The 19,244-nt window shown below is 59.8% G+C and overlaps 3 protein-coding genes across 3 annotated transcripts in view; 2 read left to right on the forward strand and 1 right to left on the reverse strand.

The window, feature by feature from the left end:
• LOC149914270 (liprin-alpha-3-like) overlaps positions 1–8,846 on the forward strand; it is a 32,676-nt gene extending 23,830 nt beyond the window's left edge. Inside the window, 9 exon segments of the mRNA XM_090127552.1 lie at positions 686–748; positions 873–899; positions 2,653–2,828; positions 3,699–3,796; positions 4,760–4,935; positions 5,823–5,891; positions 6,432–6,597; positions 7,762–7,822; positions 8,810–8,846. Coding sequence (XP_089983678.1) covers positions 686–748; positions 873–899; positions 2,653–2,828; positions 3,699–3,796; positions 4,760–4,935; positions 5,823–5,891; positions 6,432–6,597; positions 7,762–7,820 — 834 coding nt within the window. The 3' untranslated portion in view covers positions 7,821–7,822; positions 8,810–8,846.
• On the reverse strand, positions 8,789–14,900 carry LOC149914271 (uncharacterized). Its single transcript, XM_090127553.1, has 6 exons — positions 13,422–14,900; positions 12,265–12,336; positions 12,077–12,131; positions 10,193–10,229; positions 9,324–9,394; positions 8,789–8,818 (listed from the first exon to the last, which is right to left on the reverse strand). Exons 1-6 carry the CDS (start codon positions 14,753–14,755, stop codon positions 8,789–8,791), a joined length of 1,599 nt encoding a protein of 532 aa, XP_089983679.1. The 5' UTR covers positions 14,756–14,900.
• A 529-nt stretch (positions 14,901–15,429) lies between these two features.
• LOC149914272 (lutropin subunit beta) lies at positions 15,430–19,118 on the forward strand. The gene is made up of 3 exons (XM_090127723.1): positions 15,430–15,612; positions 16,520–16,744; positions 18,795–19,118. The coding sequence occupies exons 1-3, from the start codon at positions 15,598–15,600 to the stop codon at positions 19,029–19,031; spliced, it is 477 nt and encodes a 158-aa protein (XP_089983849.1). The 5' UTR covers positions 15,430–15,597; the 3' UTR covers positions 19,032–19,118.
• Positions 19,119–19,244: the final 126 nt, after the last annotated feature.

Raw genomic sequence — 19,244 nt, forward strand, 5'->3', positions numbered from 1 at the left:
GGCGTTGCACGAGGGGCTTCGCACGAGGGCGGTGTGCTGTGGGGGGGTTGTGTGGGCATTTTGCACGGAGGCACGATAGTGAGCTCATGCAGACTTTGCACGAGGGCGCCGTGTTGCACGAGGGGCATCGCACGAGGAGGGCGTGACGCTTTGCACGAGGGACTTTACGTTATGGCCTTGCACGGGGATGTTGCCTGGGCACTTTGCACAGATGCTTTGCACAAGGGGGTTGCTTTACACGAGGGCACTGCGTTGCACGGCAGTCTTTGCATTGGGGCATTGCACGGGGACTTTGCACGAGGGCTCTGTGTTGCACGAGGGACGTCGCACGAGGACGCTGCCGCACTTTGCACAACATTGAGACGCTGCATGGACGCTTTGCACGGGGGCTTTGCACAAGGGCAGCGCCTTGCACGAGGGACGTTGCACGAGGAGGGCGCCTCACTTTACACAAGGGACGCCGCATTGGGGCACGACTGCGCTGCGTTGCACGAGGGGAGCTGCTTTGCAGGGCATTGGGCCGTCGCATGGAGGCATCGCTTTGCACGAGGACCTTTTGCACGAGGATTTTGCACGAGGACCTTGCATCGAGGGCTTACAGAGGGAACTTTGCACCAACGTGCAAATATGAGGGGGGGTCTCACGCGTCCCCCACCCCCACCCCCCCCTTTTTATCCCCCTTCAGTCCACGGGGAACGTCTGGATGACGCACGAGGAGATGGAATCGCTGACGGCCGCCCCCAAAGCCGTGAGTGTGCAACGACTGTGCAACGAGTGTGCAATGCACGAGGATGGGGGGGTGGATTTTGGGGGGGGGGTGAATTTGGGGGGGGTCCCGTTGACACCTCTCCCGTTCCTCCCATTGCTGCCAGGAGACGAAGGAGATCAGCTGGGAGCAGGTAGGGGGGGTGGGGGGGAGTTTTGCACAAGGATTTGCACGAGGATGGGGGGGTTTTACACGTGTGGTCCTATGGGGGAGGGGGGATAGGAGCTTGCAGGACCTTAAAGGACCTTAAAAATTTGCACATTGAACTTTCAGGACCTTCCAGCACCCCAAAACCTTTCCCACTGACCTTATAGGACCCACGTGTGGGTGGGCAATGAGTGGATGTGGGGTCCCACACTTTACAGCATCCCTGTGCCCTCTATGGGGTTTTTATGGGATCCCAGCCCCCATAGGGTCCCAGATCCCCCTATAGGGCCGCTATAGGACCCTGCCCCACACATCCCTGCCCCACAGATCGTGGCCTATAGGAGCATGAGCCAGGAGTGAGTAGTGAGTGGGTGGGGGGGGGTCCCCACACTTTACAGCATCCCTGTGCCCTCTATGGGGTTTTTATGGGATCCCAGCTCCTATAGGACCCCAGATTCCCCTATAGGGCTGCTATAGGGCCCTGCCCCACACATCCCTGCCCCACAGATCCTGGCCTATAGGAACATGAGCCAGGAGTGAGTGGGGTGATCCCACAGTTTACAGCATCCCTGTGCCCTCTATGGGGTTTTTATGGGATCCCAGCTCCTATAGGACCCCAGATCCCCTTGTAGGGTCGCTATAGGGCCCTGCCCCACACAACCCTGCCCCACACATCCTGGCCTATGGGGACACGACCCACGAGTGGGTGGGCACTGAGTGGATGTGGGCTCTCAGACTGTATGGGGTCCCTGTGTGCTCTATGGGGATTTTATGGGATGCCAGCTCCTATAGGGTCCCAGATCCCCTTGTAGGGTCACTATAGGGCCCCGCCCCACACATCCCTGCCCCACAGATCCTGGCCTATGGGGACACGACCCACGAGTGGGTGGGCAACGAGTGGATGTGGGGTCCCACACTTTACAGCATCCCTGTGCCCTCTATGGGGTTTTTATGGGATCCCAGCCCCCATAGGGTCCCAGATCCCCCTATAGGGCCGCTATAGGACCCTGCCCCACACATCCCTGCCCCACAGATCGTGGCCTATAGGGGCATGAGCCAGGAGTGAGTAGTGAGTGGGTGGGGGGGGGTCCCCACACTTTACAGCATCCCTGTGCCCTCTATGGGGTTTTTATGGGATCCCAGCTCCTATAGGACCCCAGATTCCCCTATAGGGCTGCTATAGGGCCCTGCCCCACACATCCCTGCCCCACAGATCCTGGCCTATAGGAACATGAGCCAGGAGTGAGTGGGGTGATCCCACAGTTTACAGCATCCCTGTGCCCTCTATGGGGTTTTTATGGGATCCCAGCTCCTATAGGACCCCAGATCCCCTTGTAGGGTCGCTATAGGGCCCTGCCCCACACATCCCTGCCCCACACATCCTGGCCTATGGGGACACGACCCACGAGTGGGTGGGCACTGAGTGGATGTGGGCTCTCAGACTGTATGGGGTCCCTGTGTGCTCTATGGGGATTTTATGGGATGCCAGCTCCTATAGGGTCCCAGATCCCCTTGTAGGGTCACTATAGGGCCCCGCCCCACACATCCCTGCCCCACAGATCCTGGCCTATGGGGACACGACCCACGAGTGGGTGGGCAACGAGTGGATGTGGGGTCCCACACTTTATCGCATCCCTGTGCCCTCTATGGGGTTTTTATGGGATCCCAGCCCCTATAGGGTCCCAGATCCCCCTGTAGGGCTGCTATAGGGCCCGGCCCCACTGATCCCTGCCCCACAGATCCTGGCCTATGGGGACATGACCCACGAGTGGGTGGGCAACGAGTGGCTGCCCAGCCTGGGGCTCCCGCAGTACCGCAGTTACTTCATGGAGTCCCTGGTGGACGCCAGGATGCTCGACCACCTGAGCAAGAAGGAGCTGAGGGGGCAGCTGAAGATGGTGGACTCCTTCCATAGGTGGGGGGGGGGCTTTAAATTGGGGGGGGGGGGGGTCGTGGGGTGATGGGGGGGGCAATGGGAGGGTCGTGGAATCGGGGGGTGGGAGGTGGGATGGGGGAATAGGGAGGAATGGGAATGGGGGAGATGGGGATGAAGGGGGATGGGGGGGGTGGAGATGGGGGACTCCTTCCATAGGTGGGGGGGGGGGCTTTGAATTAAGGGGGGGGGGCGTGGGAGTGGGGGGGGGGCAGTGGGGGGATCGTGGAATTGGCGGGGGGGCAGTGGGGGGTCTTAGAATGGGGTGGGAGGAGATGGGGATGGGGGGTGTGGGGATGGGTGGGGGGCAGCTGAAGATGGTAGGGGGATCTATGGGGCCGTGGATCTATGGGGCAGGGAGGATCTATAGGGCAGTGGATCTATGGGGTAGGTGGATCTATGGGGCAGGAGGGATCTATGGGGCAGTGGATCTATGGGGTAGGTGGATCTATGGGGCAGGAGGGATCTATGGGGCAGGGGATCTATGGGGCAGGGGGGATCTATAAATTGGGAGGGATGTATAGGAAGGGGGATCTATGGGGCAGGGGGAATCTATGGGGCTGGGTGGATCTATGGGGCAGGGGGGATCTATGGGGCAGGAGGGGATCTATGAAGTGGGAGGGATGTATAGGGAGGGGGATCTATGGGGCAGGGGGGATCTATGGGGCAGGGGGGATCTATAAGGTGGGGGGGATCTGTAGGAAGGGGGATCTATGGGGCAGGGGGGGATCTATGGGGCGATGGATTTATGGGGCAGGGGGAGATCTATGGGATCTATGGGGCGGGGAACCTATGGGGCGGGGGGGGGGGATCTATGGGGTGACCCCCCCCCGTGCCCCCCCCCCCCCCCAGGGTCAGCCTGCATTACGGCATCCTCTGCCTGAAGCGCCTCAACTACGACCGCAAAGAGCTGGAGAGGAGGAGGGAGGAGAGTCAGGCACAGAGCACCGGTACGGGGGGGGGGCGTGGGGGGGGGCATGGGGGGGGTGGGGAGGGTCCTGGGGGGGGTCCCGGGGGGGGTGGGGGGGATTTAAGGGGGTCTTGGGGGGGGGAATTTAAGGGGGTCAGGGGGGAATTCTGGGGGGGTTTTGGGGGTGTGAAGGGGTCCTGGGATCGGGGGGGGGGGGTTCCGGGGGGGTTATACGGGGGGGGTCCTGGGGGGGGGTCATACAGGGGTGGGGGGGGGTCCTGGGGGGGTCCTGGGGGGTGTGGGGGGGATTTAAGGGATTCTTGGGGGGGGGGATTTAAGGGGGTCGGGGGGGAATTCTGGGGGGGTTCTGGGGGTGTGAAGGGGTCCTGGGATCGGGGGGGGGGGGATTCCGGGGGGGTTATAAGGGGGGGGGGTCCCGGGGATCCTGGGGGGGTCATACGGGGGGGGTCATACGCCCCCCATTTCAGCACCGCCTCGCGGACAGCTCCCACGTGACTCCCCCATTTCGGTCCTCCCCATTTTGGGGTCTCCTTTTGAGACCCCCCCCCCCTATAACGACCCCATCATTGTACCCCCCCGAACCCCCCCCAATAAAGAAGAGACCCCCCCCACTAGAGACCCCCCCCCCATTTCAGCACCGCCTCTCGGACAGCTCCCACGTGCTTCCCCCATTTCGTTCCTCCCCCACTCCGAGTTTCCCCATTTTTGGGGTCTCCTTTTTCGGATCCCCTTTTGAGACCCCCCCCCATTACGACCCCCCCATTGTACCCCCCCTCTATGCCCCCCCTAACAAAGAAGAGACCCCCCCACTAGAGACCCCCCCATTTCAGCACCCCATTTACGGACAGCTCCCACGTGCTTCCCCCATTTCCTTCCTCCCCCACTCCGAGTTTCCCCATTTTAGGGTCTCCCTTTTGGGGTCCCCTTTTAAGACCCCCCCCCTCCAATAACGACCGCCCCCCACGGATGCCCCCCCCCCCAGACGTTGTCGTGTGGTCCAACGAACGCGTGACCGCGTGGGTGCAAAGCGTCGGGCTGCGGGAATTCGCCAGGAACCTCGGGGAGAGCGGCGTGCACGGCGCCCTGCTGGCCCTCGATGAAACCTTCGACTGCGACGACCTCGCGCTGCTGCTGCAGATCCCGGTCCAGAACACGCAGGTATGAACTGGTTTGTACTGGTTTGTACTGGGAGGGGGTGGGGGGGACCGGGGGGGAGCCGGAGGGAGGGGTTATAGTGGGTTATGGGGGGGTAATGGGACTGGGAGGGACTGGGAGGGGACTGGTTTGTACTGGGAGGGACTGGGAAGGGGAATTGGAGAGACCGTCCTGGTTCAGAACACGCAGGTATGAACTGGGATGGACTGGGTTATACTGGGAAGGACTGGGAAGGACTGGGAGGGGAATGGAGAAGTCTGGTTTGTACTGGGAGCAACTGGGAGGGATTGGGAGGGGACTGGTTTGTACTGGGAGGGACTGGGAAGGGGAATTGGAGAGACTGTCCTGGTTCAGAACACGCAGGTATGAACTGGGATGGACTGGGTTATACTGGGAAGGACTGGGAAGGACTGGGAGGGGAATGCTGACGACTGGGAGGGACTGGGATGGGACTGGGATGGACTGGGAGGGGAATGGAGAAGTCTGGTTTGTACTGGGAGCAACTGGGAGGGATTGGGAGGGGACTGGTTTGTACTGGGAGGGACTGGTGCTGCTGCTGCAGATCCCGGTCCAGAACAGGCAGCTATGGACTGGGATGGACTGGGAGATACTGGGAGGGACTGGGAAGGACTGGGAGGGGAATGCTGACGACTGGGAGGGACTGGGATGGACTGGGATGGACTGGGATATACTGGTTTGTACTGGGAGGGGATGGGGGGGGACCCGGAGGAAGAGGTTATAGTGGGTGATGGGGGGGGTTTATACTGGGAGGGACTGGTTTATACTGGGAGGGACTGGGAGAGGAAAGAGGGGGAATTGAGGGTGGGGGGTCTGGAGTCCATACTGGTTTATACTGGTTTATACTGGGAGCCCCCCCCCCCCCCTTGCAGGCACGGCAGCTGCTGGAGAAGGAGTTCAGTGCTCTGCTCAGCGCCGGCACCGAGCGGCGCCTGGATGAGGTGGGACCCCCCCCCAAATTATAACGACCCCCCCCCCAAATTGTAACGACCCCCCCCCAAATGAACCCCCCCAAACAACGCCCCCCCCCTCAATCGGGACCCCCCCCCCAAATAACGGTCCTAATTGTGCCCCCCCCCCTTCTGAACTCCCCCCTCCCCAGTCCTTTACCTCCCCCCCATTATTTTGCCCCCCATTCATTTGGGGGGGGGGGGGGGTCCCAAAATCCCCTCCCCCCCCATTAGGACCCCCCCCCCCCCCAGTTATTTTGGGTCAGAGGGGTTTGGGGGAGTCCGTATTTTTATTGAGGGGGGGGTTCCGAATTGTGCCCCCCCCCTCACGACCCCCCCTCCCTCCATCCTTCCCCCTCCCCACATTATTTTTTTTGGGGGGGGGGGGGGCAGAAATCCCCTTATATATCCCTCCTTATTACCCCCCCCCCCCAATTCTTTTGGGTCTTTTTTGGGGTGGGGGGGGGGGCGGTTTATATTTTTATTGAGGGGGGGGGGGTCCTTAATCGTGCCCCCCCCCCCCCCCCTCAGGACGCCCCCAAAGCCTTCAGCCGTTCCCCATCGTGGCGGAAGCTGCTGAGGGAGAAAGAATTGAGGGGGGGGGGCGGCCCCGACGCGGCGGAAATGTTGCCCCCCAACTTCCGGGGTGCCCCAGCCGCCCCCCCCGCATTGCAACTGCGGAAAGTGCAGCCGGATGGTCAGCTGGGGGGGGGGGGCGAGGGGGGGGGGGCATGGAAATTGGGGGGGGGGGGGAAATGGAGGGGGTGAAATATGGGGGGGGGGGGGGAATATGGGGGTTGGGGGGGGCACTGAAATGGGGGGGGTGAAATATGGGGGGGGGCTGAAAATGGGGGGGGTGGGGGGAAGGGAAGGGCAGAAATACGGGGGGGGCACGGAAATGGGGGGGGGGCTGAAATTGGGGGGGGAAGGGCAGAAATACGGGGGGGCACGGAAATGGGGGGGGGGCATGAAAATGGGAGGGGGAGGGGAGAAATACGGGGGGGGCACGGAAATGGGGGGGTGAAATATGAGGGGGGGGCTGAAATTGGGGGGGGAGGGGCAGAAATACGGGGGGGCAGGGAAATGGGGGGGGGGCAGGGAAATTGAGGGTGCTGAGATGGGGGGGGAGGAAGGGCAGAAATGGGGGGGGGGACACAAAAATGGGGGGGGGGAGGAGGAAATATGGGGGGGGCACGGAAATGGGGGGAGTGAAATATGGGGGGGGGGCTGAAAATGGGGGGGGGGGAGAAAAATGGAGGGTCAGGGAAATGGGGGGGGGGGGCAGGGAAATTGGGGGTCCTGGGACTGGGGGGGGGGGGTGGGCAGAAATTTGGGGGGGGGGCACGAAAGTGGGGGGGGGCATCAAAATGGGGGGGAAGGGAAATGAGGAGGGGGGGGGGCAAGGAAATGGGGGGGGGGGGAGAAATGTGGGGGGGCACGGAAATGGGGGGGGGAAGGAGGAAATGGGGGGGGGTGGAGAAATGGGGGGGAGGAGGAAATATGGGGGGGGGGGCATGAAAATGGGGGGGGGAATGAGGAGGGTTGGGGGGAGTCAGGAAATGGGGGGGGGGGTGAAATATGGGGGGGGGGGGGGCAGCTGAAAATGGAGGGAGGGAATGGGGGGGGGGGGCAGAAATATGGGGTTTTTTGGGGGGGGGCAGAAAAATATGGGGAGGGGGGCACAAAATTGAGGGGGGGGGCAGAAATATGGGGGGGGCACAGAAATATGGGGGGGTCTATGGGGTCGGGGGGGGCATTGCAATGTTGGGGGGGGGCACAAAAATGGGGGTCTCTGTTTGTATGGGGGGGGGGGCGCTGAGTTCTGTGCCCCCCCCCCTCTTTCTTGCCCCCCCCCCCATAGGTAATTCATTGCCCCCCCCCCGCGGGGATGGGGTCTCAGTGCGGACCTATTCGTGTTAACGGTGAGTTTGGGGGGGGGGCAAGAAATTTGGGGGGGGGGGACGGACCTCCATAATGAATCTCCTGCATAATGAACCCCCCCTCCGTAATGAACCCCCCCCCCCGTAATTAATCTCCCCATAATGACCCCCCTTAATGACTCCCCCCCCCCATAATTTATCTCCCTGTAATTATACCCCCCCATAATGGCCCCCCCCCATAATTAATGCCCCCATAATGACCACATAATGACCCCCCCCATAATGACCCCCCCATAATTAATCCCCCCATAATGACCCCCCCATAATTAATCACCCCATAATGACCCCCCCCTCCATAATGACCCCCCCCGTAATTAATCCCCCCATAATGAACCCCCTTAATGACCCCCCCCGTAATTAATCTCCCCATAATGACCCCCCCCATAATGACCCCCCCCTTCAGTAATGAACCCCCCCCATAATTAATTAACCCCTCCCCATAATGACATAATGACCCCCCCCATAATGACCCCCCCAATTAATTAACCCCCCCATAATGACCCCCCAATTATTTAACCCCCCCCATAATGACCCCCCCCAATTAATTAACCCCCCCTTATAATGACCCCCCCATGACTCCAATTAATTAACCCCCCCCATAATGACCCCCCCTAATTAACCCCCCCTAATTAACCCCCCCATAATGACCTCCCCCATAATGACCCCCCTCCTAATTAATTAACCCCCCCCATAATGACTCCCCCCCTAATTAACCCCCCCTCATAATGAACCCCCCCTAAATGACCCCCCCAATTAATTAACCCCCCCTCATAATGACCCCCGCCATAATGACCCCCCAATTAATTTGCCCCCCCCATAATGATCCCCCCTCATAATAACCCCCCCATAATGACCCCCCCCAATTAACCCCCCCCCATAATGACCCCCCCCCATAATGACCCCCCCCAATTAATTAACCCCCCCCCATAATGACCCCCCCCTAATTAATTAACCCCCTCCTCCCCGCAGGTTTGCCAACTGATGACATCAGAAGATGCCCCCCCCCCCCCGCCCCCCCCCCAATTTGTGTTTTCTTTCGGGGTGGGGGGGGGGGGGGGGGTCCGGACCTCCCCCCCCCCCCCCCCCCATTGTTCTGCTGCTAAAATGAAGGGGGGGGGGGCAGCCCCCCAACTTCCCCCCCCCCCACGATGCCTTTGCCCCCCCCCAAAAAAAAAACGAAATAAAGTGGGGGGGGGGTCATTGATGGGGGGGGGGGCATTGGCATTTTTTATTTTATTTTATTTTTTTGCTGGGGGGGGGGGAGGGGAGGGGAGGAAAGGGGGGGGGCGGGGGGGGGGGGGCGATTTTGCATGGAAAATAATTAATAATAATAATAATAATAATTAAAATAATTAACAGAATGGATTTGGGGGCGTTTTTATTGCGGTTTCTTGGTTGTTTTTTTTTTTGGGGGGGGACAATAATGGAGGGGGGGGCAATGAGGGGGGGGAGCTCGGACTCCCCCCCCCCCCCCCCCCCCCGCCGCCCCCCCCCCCCAGGACTTCTGGAAGATTCTTTCAGTCTTGATGGGGTTCCACAATGGCGGCGATTGACCTGCGGGGGGGGCGGGGGGGGGGGGAATGAACCCAAAATGGAGGGAAATGACCCCAAAATGGAGGGAAATGAACCCAAATGGAGGGAAATGACCCCAAATGGAGGGAAATGAACCCAAAATTGTGGGAAATGAACCCAAAATGGAGGGAAATGAACCCAAAATGGAGGGAAATGACCCCAAAATGGTGAGAAATGACCCCAAAATGGAGGGAAATGACCCCAGATGGAGGGAAATGAACCCAGATGTAGGGAAGTGACCCCAAAATGGAGGGAAATGAACCCAAAATGGAGGGAAATGACCCCAAATGGAGGGAAGTGAACCCAAAATGGTGAGAAATGACCCCAAAATGGAGGGAAGTGACCCCAAAATGGAGGGAAATGAACCCAGATGGAGGGAAATGAACCCAGAATGGAGGGAAATGAACCCAAAATGGAGGGAAATGAACCCAAATGGAGGGAAATGAACCCAGATTGAAGGGAAATGACCCCAAAATGGAGGGAAATGACCCCAAAATGGAGGGAAGTGACCCCAAAATGGAGGGAAATTAACCCCAAAATGGTGGGAAATGAACCCAAAATTGAGGGAAGTGACCGCAGAATGGAGGGAATGAACCCAAAATGAAGGGAAGTGACCCCAAATCGGAGGGAAATGACCCCAAATTGGAGGGAAGTGACCCCAAAAATGGGGTATGTGATCCCAAATCTGAGTGAATAAGGCCCAAAATGGAGGGAAAATGACCCAAAATTGGGGGAAATGACCCCAAAATGGGGGGGTGAGGGGGGGACACACACACTTACTGCAGCAGCGCCCCTGAGAGCTCATCCAGGAGTCCGCCTGGGGGGGGCACAGGGGGGTCAGGGGGGGGCATAGGGGGTATAGGGGATATGGGGGGTCCCTGTGGGGTCTATAGGGGGTCTATAGGGGAATCTATGGGGTCTATGGGGGGGAACAGGGGGTCTATAGGGGGTCTATAGAGGTTATAGGGGCTCGCTATGGGGTCTATAGGGGGCTATAGGGGAATCTATGGGGTCTATAGGGATCTGTAGGGGAATCTATGGGGTCTATGAGGGGGGCATAGGGGGTTTATAGGGCTCTATAGGGGCACTCTATGGGGTCTATAGGTCTATAGGGGAATCTATGGGGGCTATAGGGGGTCTATAGGGAATCTATGAGGTCCATGGGATGGCATAAAGGGTCTATAGGGGTCTATAGAGGATCTCTATGGGGGCTATAGGGGGTCTATAGGGGCATCTATGGGGTCTATGGGATGGCATAGGGGGTCTGTAGAGGTCTATTGGGGTCTATAGGGGAATCTATGGGGTCTATAGGGGGTCTATAGAGGAATTTATGGGGTCTACGGGGGGGGCATAGGGGGTCTATAGGGGAATCTATGGGGTCTATAGGAGGTCTATAGGGGAATCTATGGGGTCCATGGAGGGGCATAGGGGGTTTACAGGGGTCTATAGGGGTGTATAAGGGCTCGCTATGGGGTCTATAGGGGGCTATAGGGGAATCTATGAGGTCTATGGGATGGCACAGGGGGTCTATAAGGGTCTATAGGGGCTCTCCATGGGGTCTATAGGGGGTCTATAGGAGAATTTATGGGGTCTATGGGGGGGCATAGGGGGTCTATAGAGACTATAGGGGCTCTTATGGAGGTTATAGGGGGTCTATAGGGGAATCTATGGGATCTATGGGATGGCATAGAGGGTCTATAGGGATCTATAGGGGAATCTAAGGGGTCTATGAGGGGGCCATAGGGGGTTTATAGGGCTCTATAGGGGCCCTCTATGGGGTCTATAGGTCTATAGGGGAATCTATGGGGGCTATAGGGGGTCTATAGGGAATCTATGAGGTCCATGGGATGGCATAAAGGGTCTATAGGGGTCTATAGAGGATCTCTATGGGGGCTATAGGGGGTCTATAGGGGCATCTATGGGGTCTATGGGATGGCATAGGGGGTCTGTAGAGGTCTATTGGGGTCTATAGGGGAATCTATGGGGTCTATAGGGGGTCTATAGAGGAATTTATGGGGTCTACGGGGGGGGCATAGGGGGTCTATAGGGGCTATAGGGGCTCTCTATGGGGTTTATAGGGGGTCTATAGGGGAATCTATGGGGTCTATAGGAGGTCTATAGGGGAATCTATGGGGTCCATGGAGGGGCATAGGGGGTTTACAGGGGTCTATAGGGGTGTATAAGGGCTCGCTATGGGGTCTATAGGGGGCTATAGGGGAATCTATGAGGTCTATGGGATGGCACAGGGGGTCTATAAGGGTCTATAGGGGCTCTCTTATGGGGTCTATAGGGGGTCTATAGGGGAATCTATGGGATCTATGGGATGGCATAGAGGGTCTATAGGGATCTATAGGGGAATCTAAGGGGTCTATGAGGGGGCCATAGGGGGTTTATAGGGTTCTATAGGGGCTCTCTATAGGGGGACTATAGGGGGAGATATAGAATGGCTACAGGGGGCTATAGGGGGCTATAGGGGGGGGGGCTATAGGGGGGCTATAGGGGGAGGTCTAGTGGGCTATGGGGAAGCTATGGGGGCTATAGGGGGAGCTACAGGAGACCTTATGGGGAGCTATAGGGGAGTTATAGGGGGCTTATGCTATAGGGGGGGGGTTACAAGGGTCTATATGGGATCCATAGGGTGTCCTGTCCCCCCCCCCCCCTCACCAGGAGCGCAGGCGGTGTCACAGAGCAGAGGGCAGAGGTAGCAGAACTGGCAGCCCTGGGGGGGGGGACACACAAAAAAGGGGGAGTGTCACCTCTGGGGGGAGGGGGGGGGAGGAGGTGACACCCCCAGAATGTCGTCGTCCCCCCCCCCCCTATAATGCCCCCCCCTCCATCCCATAATATCTCACCTGGCAGTGGGGGCAGTGCTCTGCGGGGTCCCCATCATCTGAGCAGGGACAGAGGTCACACGAGCGGCAGTGCTGGGGGGGGGGGGAAGGAAAAGAAGGGGGGGGGAGTCAGAAATGTCCCCAAAAGTGTCCCCCCACCCCAATATCCCCCCCCCAAAGTCTCCCGAAAGCGACCCCTCCCAATGTCCCCCAATTCCCCCCCCTAAAATGTCCCCCAAAGTCCCTCACTGTCACCCCCCTTTTCCCCCTAGTGCCCCCAATGTCCCCCCCCAAACCGACCCCCCCAATGTCCCCACACATCCCCCCAAAATGTCCCCAATGTCCCCCACAAAGTGACCCCCCCCAAAGCCCCCCAATGTCCCCCTCAAAGCCCCCCACTGTCCCCCACCCTTTCCCCCCTAGTGCCCCCAGATGTCCCTCCAGATGACCCCACAGATGACCCCACTGTCCCCATAGATGTCCCCATATATGACCCCACAGATGACCCCATAGATGACCCCACAGATGACCCCAGTGTCCCCACAGTTGTCCCCATAGATATCCCCATAGATGACCCCACAAATGACCCCACAGATGTCCCTACAGATGACCACACAGATGACCCCACAGCTGCCCCCAGTCCCCATGGATGTCCCCATAGATGACCCCACAGATGTCCCTAAAGATGACCCCGCAGATGCCCCCACTGTCCCCACAGATGACCCTACAGATGACCCCACAGATGACCCACAGCTGCCCCCACTGTACCCATAGATGTCCCCATAGATGTCCCCACTGTCCCCAGATGTCCCTCCAGATGACCCCACAGATGACCCCACAGATGCCCCCACTGTCCCCATAGATGTCCCCATAGATGTCCCCATAGATGCCCCCACTGTCCCTACAGATGTCCCCACAGATGCCCCCATAAATGACCCCATAGATGACCCCACAGATGACCCCATAAATGACCTCACAGACGACCCCACAGATGCCCCCACTGTCCCCATAGATGTCCCCATAGATGCCCCCACTGTCCCTACAGATGTCCCCACAGATGCGCCCACTGTCCCCATAGATTTCCCCACAGATGTCTCCACAGATGACCCCATAAATGACCCCATAGACGACCCCACAGATGCCCCCACTGTCCCATAGTGTCCCCCCCCCCCCCATACCTTGCAGAAGGAGCAGTAGCTGCAGATGGATCCCGGCCGGTACTGGCCTTTATCACCACCATCATCATCCTCCTCCTCCTCCGAGCTGCCCCCATCCTCCTCCTCTGAGCTGCCGGGGTCACCGTGGGCCCCGTCGCCATGGTGACGGCCCTCCTGGTTGCCATGGTGACGGCCGTCCTGGTTGCCATGGTGACGGCCCTCCTCCTGGTCGCCGTGGGGATGGAGCTCAGCCTGCTGGTGGTGATGCTCTTCGTGGTGGTGATGCTCATCCTGGTTGCCATGGTGATGGCCGTCCTGGTTGCCATGGTGATGAACTTCACGGTCGCCATGGTGATGCTCTTCATGATGGTCGCCATGGTGATGCTCTCCGTGGTGGTGATGCTCGTCCTGGTTGCCATGGTGATGTTCTCCATGGTGATGTTCCTCTCCATGGTGATGATCCTCTCCGTGGTGATGCTCTTCATGGTTGCCATGGTGATGCTCATCCTGGTTGCCATGGTGATGCTCCTCTCCATGGTGATGATCCTCTCCGTGGTGATGCTCATCCTGGTTGCCATGGTGATGCTCCTCTCCATGGTGATGCTCTTCATGGTGATGCCCATCGTGGTTGCCATGGTGATGAGCTTCCTCGTGGTCGCCATGGTGATGCTCATCCTGGTCGCCATGGTGATGCTCCTCATGGTGATGCTCTCCGTGGTGGTTGCCATGGTGATGAGCTTCCTCATGGTCGCCATGGTGATGCTCTTCATGGTCGCCATGGTGATGGCCATCCTGGTGGTCGCCATGGTGATGCTCCTCATGGTGATGCTCTTCATGGTCGCCATGGTGATGAGCTTCCTCATGGTCGCCATGGTGATGGCCATCCTGGTTGCCATGGTGATGAACTTCATGGTCGCCATGATGATGCTCTTCACGGTGGTCGCCATGGTGATGTTCTCCATGCTGATGTTCTTCGTGGTGGTCGCCATGGCGACGCTCCTCATGGTGATGCTCTCCATGGGGATGCTCATCATGGTCGCCATGGTGATGCCCCTCCTCGTGGTCGCCATGGTGATGCTCTCCATGCTGGTCGCCATGGTGATGCCCATCCTGGTTGCCATGGTGATGCTCTCCATGGTGATGCTCTTCGTGGTCGCCATGGTGATGAGCTTCCTCGTGGTCGCCATGGTGATGTCCCTCCTCGTGGTCGCCATGGTGATGATGCCCGCCCTGGTCGCCATGGCGATGCTCCTCCCGGTCTCCATGGTGACGCCCCTCCTCATGGTTGCCATGGCGATGATGGTTGCCGGGCTCTTCCCCCTCTCCCCCCCCGTAACGTTGCCCCCCACCTCCATAACCACTCAATGCGTCTCCATGGCGACCCGGGGGGGTTTCCTTCCCACCTCCCAACCCCACCCCGTCGCGGGGGGGGCCGGGGACCCCCGCCCTGTCCCCTAAAGTCCCGGGGGGGGCCAGGAGGAGCCCCAGCAGCACCCATAGGATCCGTCCCCCCATCACAGCAGCTCTCAGAGCGACGGACACAGCTGTGTTCCCCCCCCCCCACCCCGGGGGGGTTTATTTATACCTCCCCCCCCCCTCCCCCCCGAACACCCCCCCCAACAGCCCCAAAAATAGATTGGGGGGGGGGGGGAACCTCATAGAGCCTCAACCCCCCCCCCCCCCCCCCGTTTAAAAACCCACCTGTACTTATGGGGTGCCCCATAGATTCTTTTATGGGGGGGGGGGGTTTAACCTGAGTGCCTCCCCCCCCACTCACAACTCAATGCTAAAAAACAGAGGGGGGGGGGGATCCTATTTCTTCCCCTCCCCCCCCGTCCTTATTCCCTATGGCTATAAATAAATCGGGGGGGGAAGGAAGGGGGGGGGGGTCACGCGCTGTCCCAAAGCATTATGGGATGTCTGAGGGGGAGGGAAGGGGGGGGGTTGTTTTTCCCATATATGGAATTTATGCCCCCCCCCCCCCCCCCATTCCCCAAACTCCAACCCCGCCGAACTCAGGGCCAAGCGGGGGCTGAAGGCCGTCCGTGCCCCCCCCCATGGCCTTGTGCCCCCCCCATCCCCCGCCTCATAGGGGGACCTTGGGGTCCTGGCAACCGTTAAGGGGGGGGGGGGAAAGAGGGGTGATAAAGGGATTCCCCCCCCCCCAAACCCCAGGTGACTGCAGACCCATAGAGCCATGGGGGGAGCGCAGGTGAGAGGTTGGGGGGGGGGGGGGGGGGACGGAGGGCAGGTGGGCTTCTGGGGAGGGCAGGACCCCCCCCACATCCCTCCCTATATGGCCCTATTGGGGCGGGGGGGGGTGCTATGGGGTAGGACCCCCCCGTTTCTCCCTATGTGAACATACAGGGGCAGTTATGGGGTGGGGGGGGATGCTATGGGGCAGAACACCCCCCCGTCTCTCCCCGTGTGGCCCTATAGGAGTAGCTATAGGGCGGGGGGGCTGCTGTGGGGCAGGACCCCCCCCTTACCTCCTTATGTGACTTTAGAGGGGCAGCTATGGGGCTAGGATCGGATCTATGGGGCAGGACCCCCCCCCCCATGTCTCCCTATATGGCCCTATAGGGGCAGATATGGGGCTGGGGGAGGGGTTGCTATGGGGCGGGGGGGGGGGATGCTATGGGGCAGGAGCCCCCCTTCCCTCTTTATGTAGCCTTACAGGGGCAGTTATGGGGCTGGGATCGGATCTATGGGGCAGCACTCCCTCCCATCCCTCCCTATATGGCCCTATAGGGGCAGTTATGGGGCTGGGGGGGGGGGAGGGGTGCTATGGAGGGATGCTATGGGGCAGGACCCTCCCCTTCCCTCCCGATATGGACCTATAGGGGCAGTTATGGGGCGGGGGGCGGATGCTATGGGGCAGGACCCTCCTTTCCCTCCTTATGTGGACCTATAGGGACAGCTATGGGGCAGGGAGGAGTGCTATGGGGCAGGACCCCCTTCCATTCCGCCCTATCTAGACTTAAAGGAACAGCTATGGGGCAGCACCCCCTCCCACCCCTCCCTATATGGCCCTATAGGGACAGCTATGGGGCGGGGGGGGGGGTTGCTATGGGGCAGGACCCCCCCTCTCACTTCCTTCCCTCCTCTCCCTCCCGCAGGTGTTGGTGCTGATGACCCTTTTGGGGACCCCCCCGGTGACAACGGGGACCCCCCCCGTGTCTGTGGACCCCCCCATGGCCGTCGTGGGACCCCCGTTGGGGTTGGGGGGGGGCGGCCGCCCCCCGTGTCGCCCCATAAACGTGACGGTGGCGGTGGAGAAGGACGAATGTCCCCAGTGTATGGCTGTCACCACCACCGCCTGTGGGGGGTACTGCAGGACACGGGTATGGGGCAGCGGGGGCTATGGGGTCTGTGGGGTCAGTGGGGGCAACGGGGACATTGGGGGCATGGGGGGCAATGGGGGCATTGGGGCAACGGGGTCAATGGGGGCAACGGGGACATTGGGGGCATGGGGGGCAATGGGGGCATTGGGGCAACGGGGTCAATGGGGGCAACGGGGACATTGGGGGCATTGGGGTCTGTGGGGTCAATGGAGGCATGGGGGGCAATGGGGGCATTGGGGTCAATGGGGACATTGGGGTCATGGGGGGCAATGGGGGCAATGGGGGCATTGGGGTCAATGGGGGTAATGGGGACATTGAGGGAATTGGGGACAATGGGGTCAATAGAGACAATGGGGTGAATGGGGACACTGAGAGAATTGGGGACAATGGGGGCAATGGGGGCATTGGGGTCAATGGGAGTAATGGGGGCAAAGGGGACAATGGGGTCAATGGGGGAAGTGGGGCAATGGGGACAACAGGGACAATGGGGACATTGGGGTTTGTGGGGTCAATGGAGGCATTGGGGTCAATGGGGACATTGTGGTCATGAGGGGCAATGTGGCAATGGGGGCAATGGGGTAATGGGGGTAATGGGGACATTGAGGGAATTAGGGACAACGGGGGCAGTGGGGTCAATAGAGACAATGGGGTGAATGGGGACACTGAGAGAATTGGGGACATTGGGGGCAATGGGGGCATTAGGGTCAATTGGGGAAGTGGGGCAATGGGGACAATGGGGACAACAGGGACAATGGGGACATTGGGGTTTGTGGGGTCAATGGGGGCATTGGGGTCAATGGGGGAAGTGGGGCAATGGGGACAATGGGGACAACAGGGACAATGGGGACATTGGGGTTTGTGGGGTCAATGGGGGCATTGGGGTCAATGGGAATAATGGGGGCAAAGGGGACAATGGGGGCAGTGGGGTCAATAGAGACAATGGGGTGAATGGGGAAACAGAGAATTGGGGACATTGGGGGCAATGGGGGCATTGGGGTCAATGGGAGTAATGGGGGCAAAGGGGACAATGGGGTCAATGGGGGAAGTGGGGCAATGGGGACAATGGGGGCATTGGGGACATCGGCATCGGAGAGATCAATGGGGACAATGGGGACATTGGGGTTTGTGGGGTCAATGGGAATAATGGGGGCAAAGGGGACATTGGGGTCAATGGGGACATTGGGGTCATGGGGGGCAATGGGGACATTGGGGCATCGGAGGCAATGGGGGCATTGGGGACAATGGGGGCAATGGGAGCATTGAGGACAATGGGGTCAATGGGGGCACTGGAAGCAATGGGGGTAATGGGGGCATTGGGGTCTGTGGGGTCAATGGGGGTAATGGGGACATTGAGGGAATTGGGGACATTGGGGTCAATGGGAACAATGGGGACATTGAGGACATTGGGGTCAATGGGGGCATTGGGGGCAATGGGGATATGGAGGATAATGGGGTCAATAGGGGCAATGGGGGGCAATGGGGACAACGGAGACAATGGGGGCATTGGGGTCAATGGAGGCATGGGGGGCAATGGGGAAATTGGGGTCAATGGGGGCATTGGGGACATGGAGGATAATGGGGTCAATAGGGGCATTGGGGGAATCAGGACAATGGGGACAACGGAGACAATGGGGGCATTGGGGTCAGTGGGAACAATGGGGGCATTGGGGACATTGGCATCGGTGAGGTCAATGGGGACAATGAAGACATTGAGGACATTGGGGTTTGTGGGGTCAATGGGGACATTGGAGGAATTGGGGACAATGGGGTCAATGGGGAAAACGGGGACAATGGGGGTATTGGGGTTGTGGGGGGCAATGGGGACAATGGAGGCAATGGGGGCAATAGGGGCAGTGGGGTCAATTGTGGTAATGGGGACATTGAGAGAATTGGGGACAATGGGGCATTAGGGTCATGGGGGTAATGGGGTCAATGGGGTCAATAGGGCCATATGGGACCCTCCAGACCCATTTGGGGCCATATAGAACCATATGACACCATACAGGACCCCCCCTAAGCCCCCCCTTTTCTCCCCCCCCCCCCCCAATAGGAACCCGTGTACCGCAGCCCTTTGGGGCCGCCCCCCCAGTCGTCCTGCACTTATGGGGCGCTGCGTTACGAGCGCTGGGCGCTATGGGGCTGCCCTATAGGAAGCGACCCCCGCGTGCTCCTCCCCGTGGCTCTGAGCTGTCGCTGCGCCCGCTGCCCCATAGCGACCTCCGACTGCACCGTGCAGGGTTTGGGGCCGGCCTTCTGTGGGGCGCCGGGGGGCTTCGGGGGGGAATAAATGGGGTCGGGACCCCCCCGATCCCAAAAGACCCCCAAAAGATCCCCGCGTCTCCATTACAGTTGCCCTATAGAGGGGCCCCATTGATCGGCTGTGGTGTGTGGTCTGTGGGGGAGGGGGGTGGAGGTGGGGACCCCCCCCAACAGGAGGACCCCCATATAGGGACCCCCCCGACCCCAAAAGACCCCCAACCCCTCGTATTTCCCCTATAGA

This window comes from Phasianus colchicus, chromosome 31 (assembly GCF_987193195.1).
Source record: "Phasianus colchicus chromosome 31, bPhaCol1.hap1.1, whole genome shotgun sequence".
Taxonomy (NCBI): Eukaryota; Metazoa; Chordata; class Aves; order Galliformes; family Phasianidae; genus Phasianus; species Phasianus colchicus.

What these genes read in the sequence shown, in the direction of transcription:
- LOC149914271 (XM_090127553.1), bottom strand. Translation starts at nt 14,755, where the DNA reads ATGGAGGTGGGGGGCAACGTTACGGGGGGGGAGAGGGGGAAGAGCCCG. An exon ending in AGCACTGCCCCCACTGCCAG is followed by an intron (nt 12,132 to 12,264) that starts GTGAGATATTAT and finishes CCCCCCCCCCAG; the next exon opens with GGCTGCCAGTTCTGCTACCT. An exon ending in CTCTCAGGGGCGCTGCTGCA is followed by an intron (nt 9,395 to 10,192) that starts GTAAGTGTGTGT and finishes CCCCCCCCGCAG; the next exon opens with GTCAATCGCCGCCATTGTGG.
- LOC149914272 (XM_090127723.1), top strand. An exon ending in GGGGGTACTGCAGGACACGG is followed by an intron (nt 16,745 to 18,794) that starts GTATGGGGCAGC and finishes CCCCCCCAATAG; the next exon opens with GAACCCGTGTACCGCAGCCC.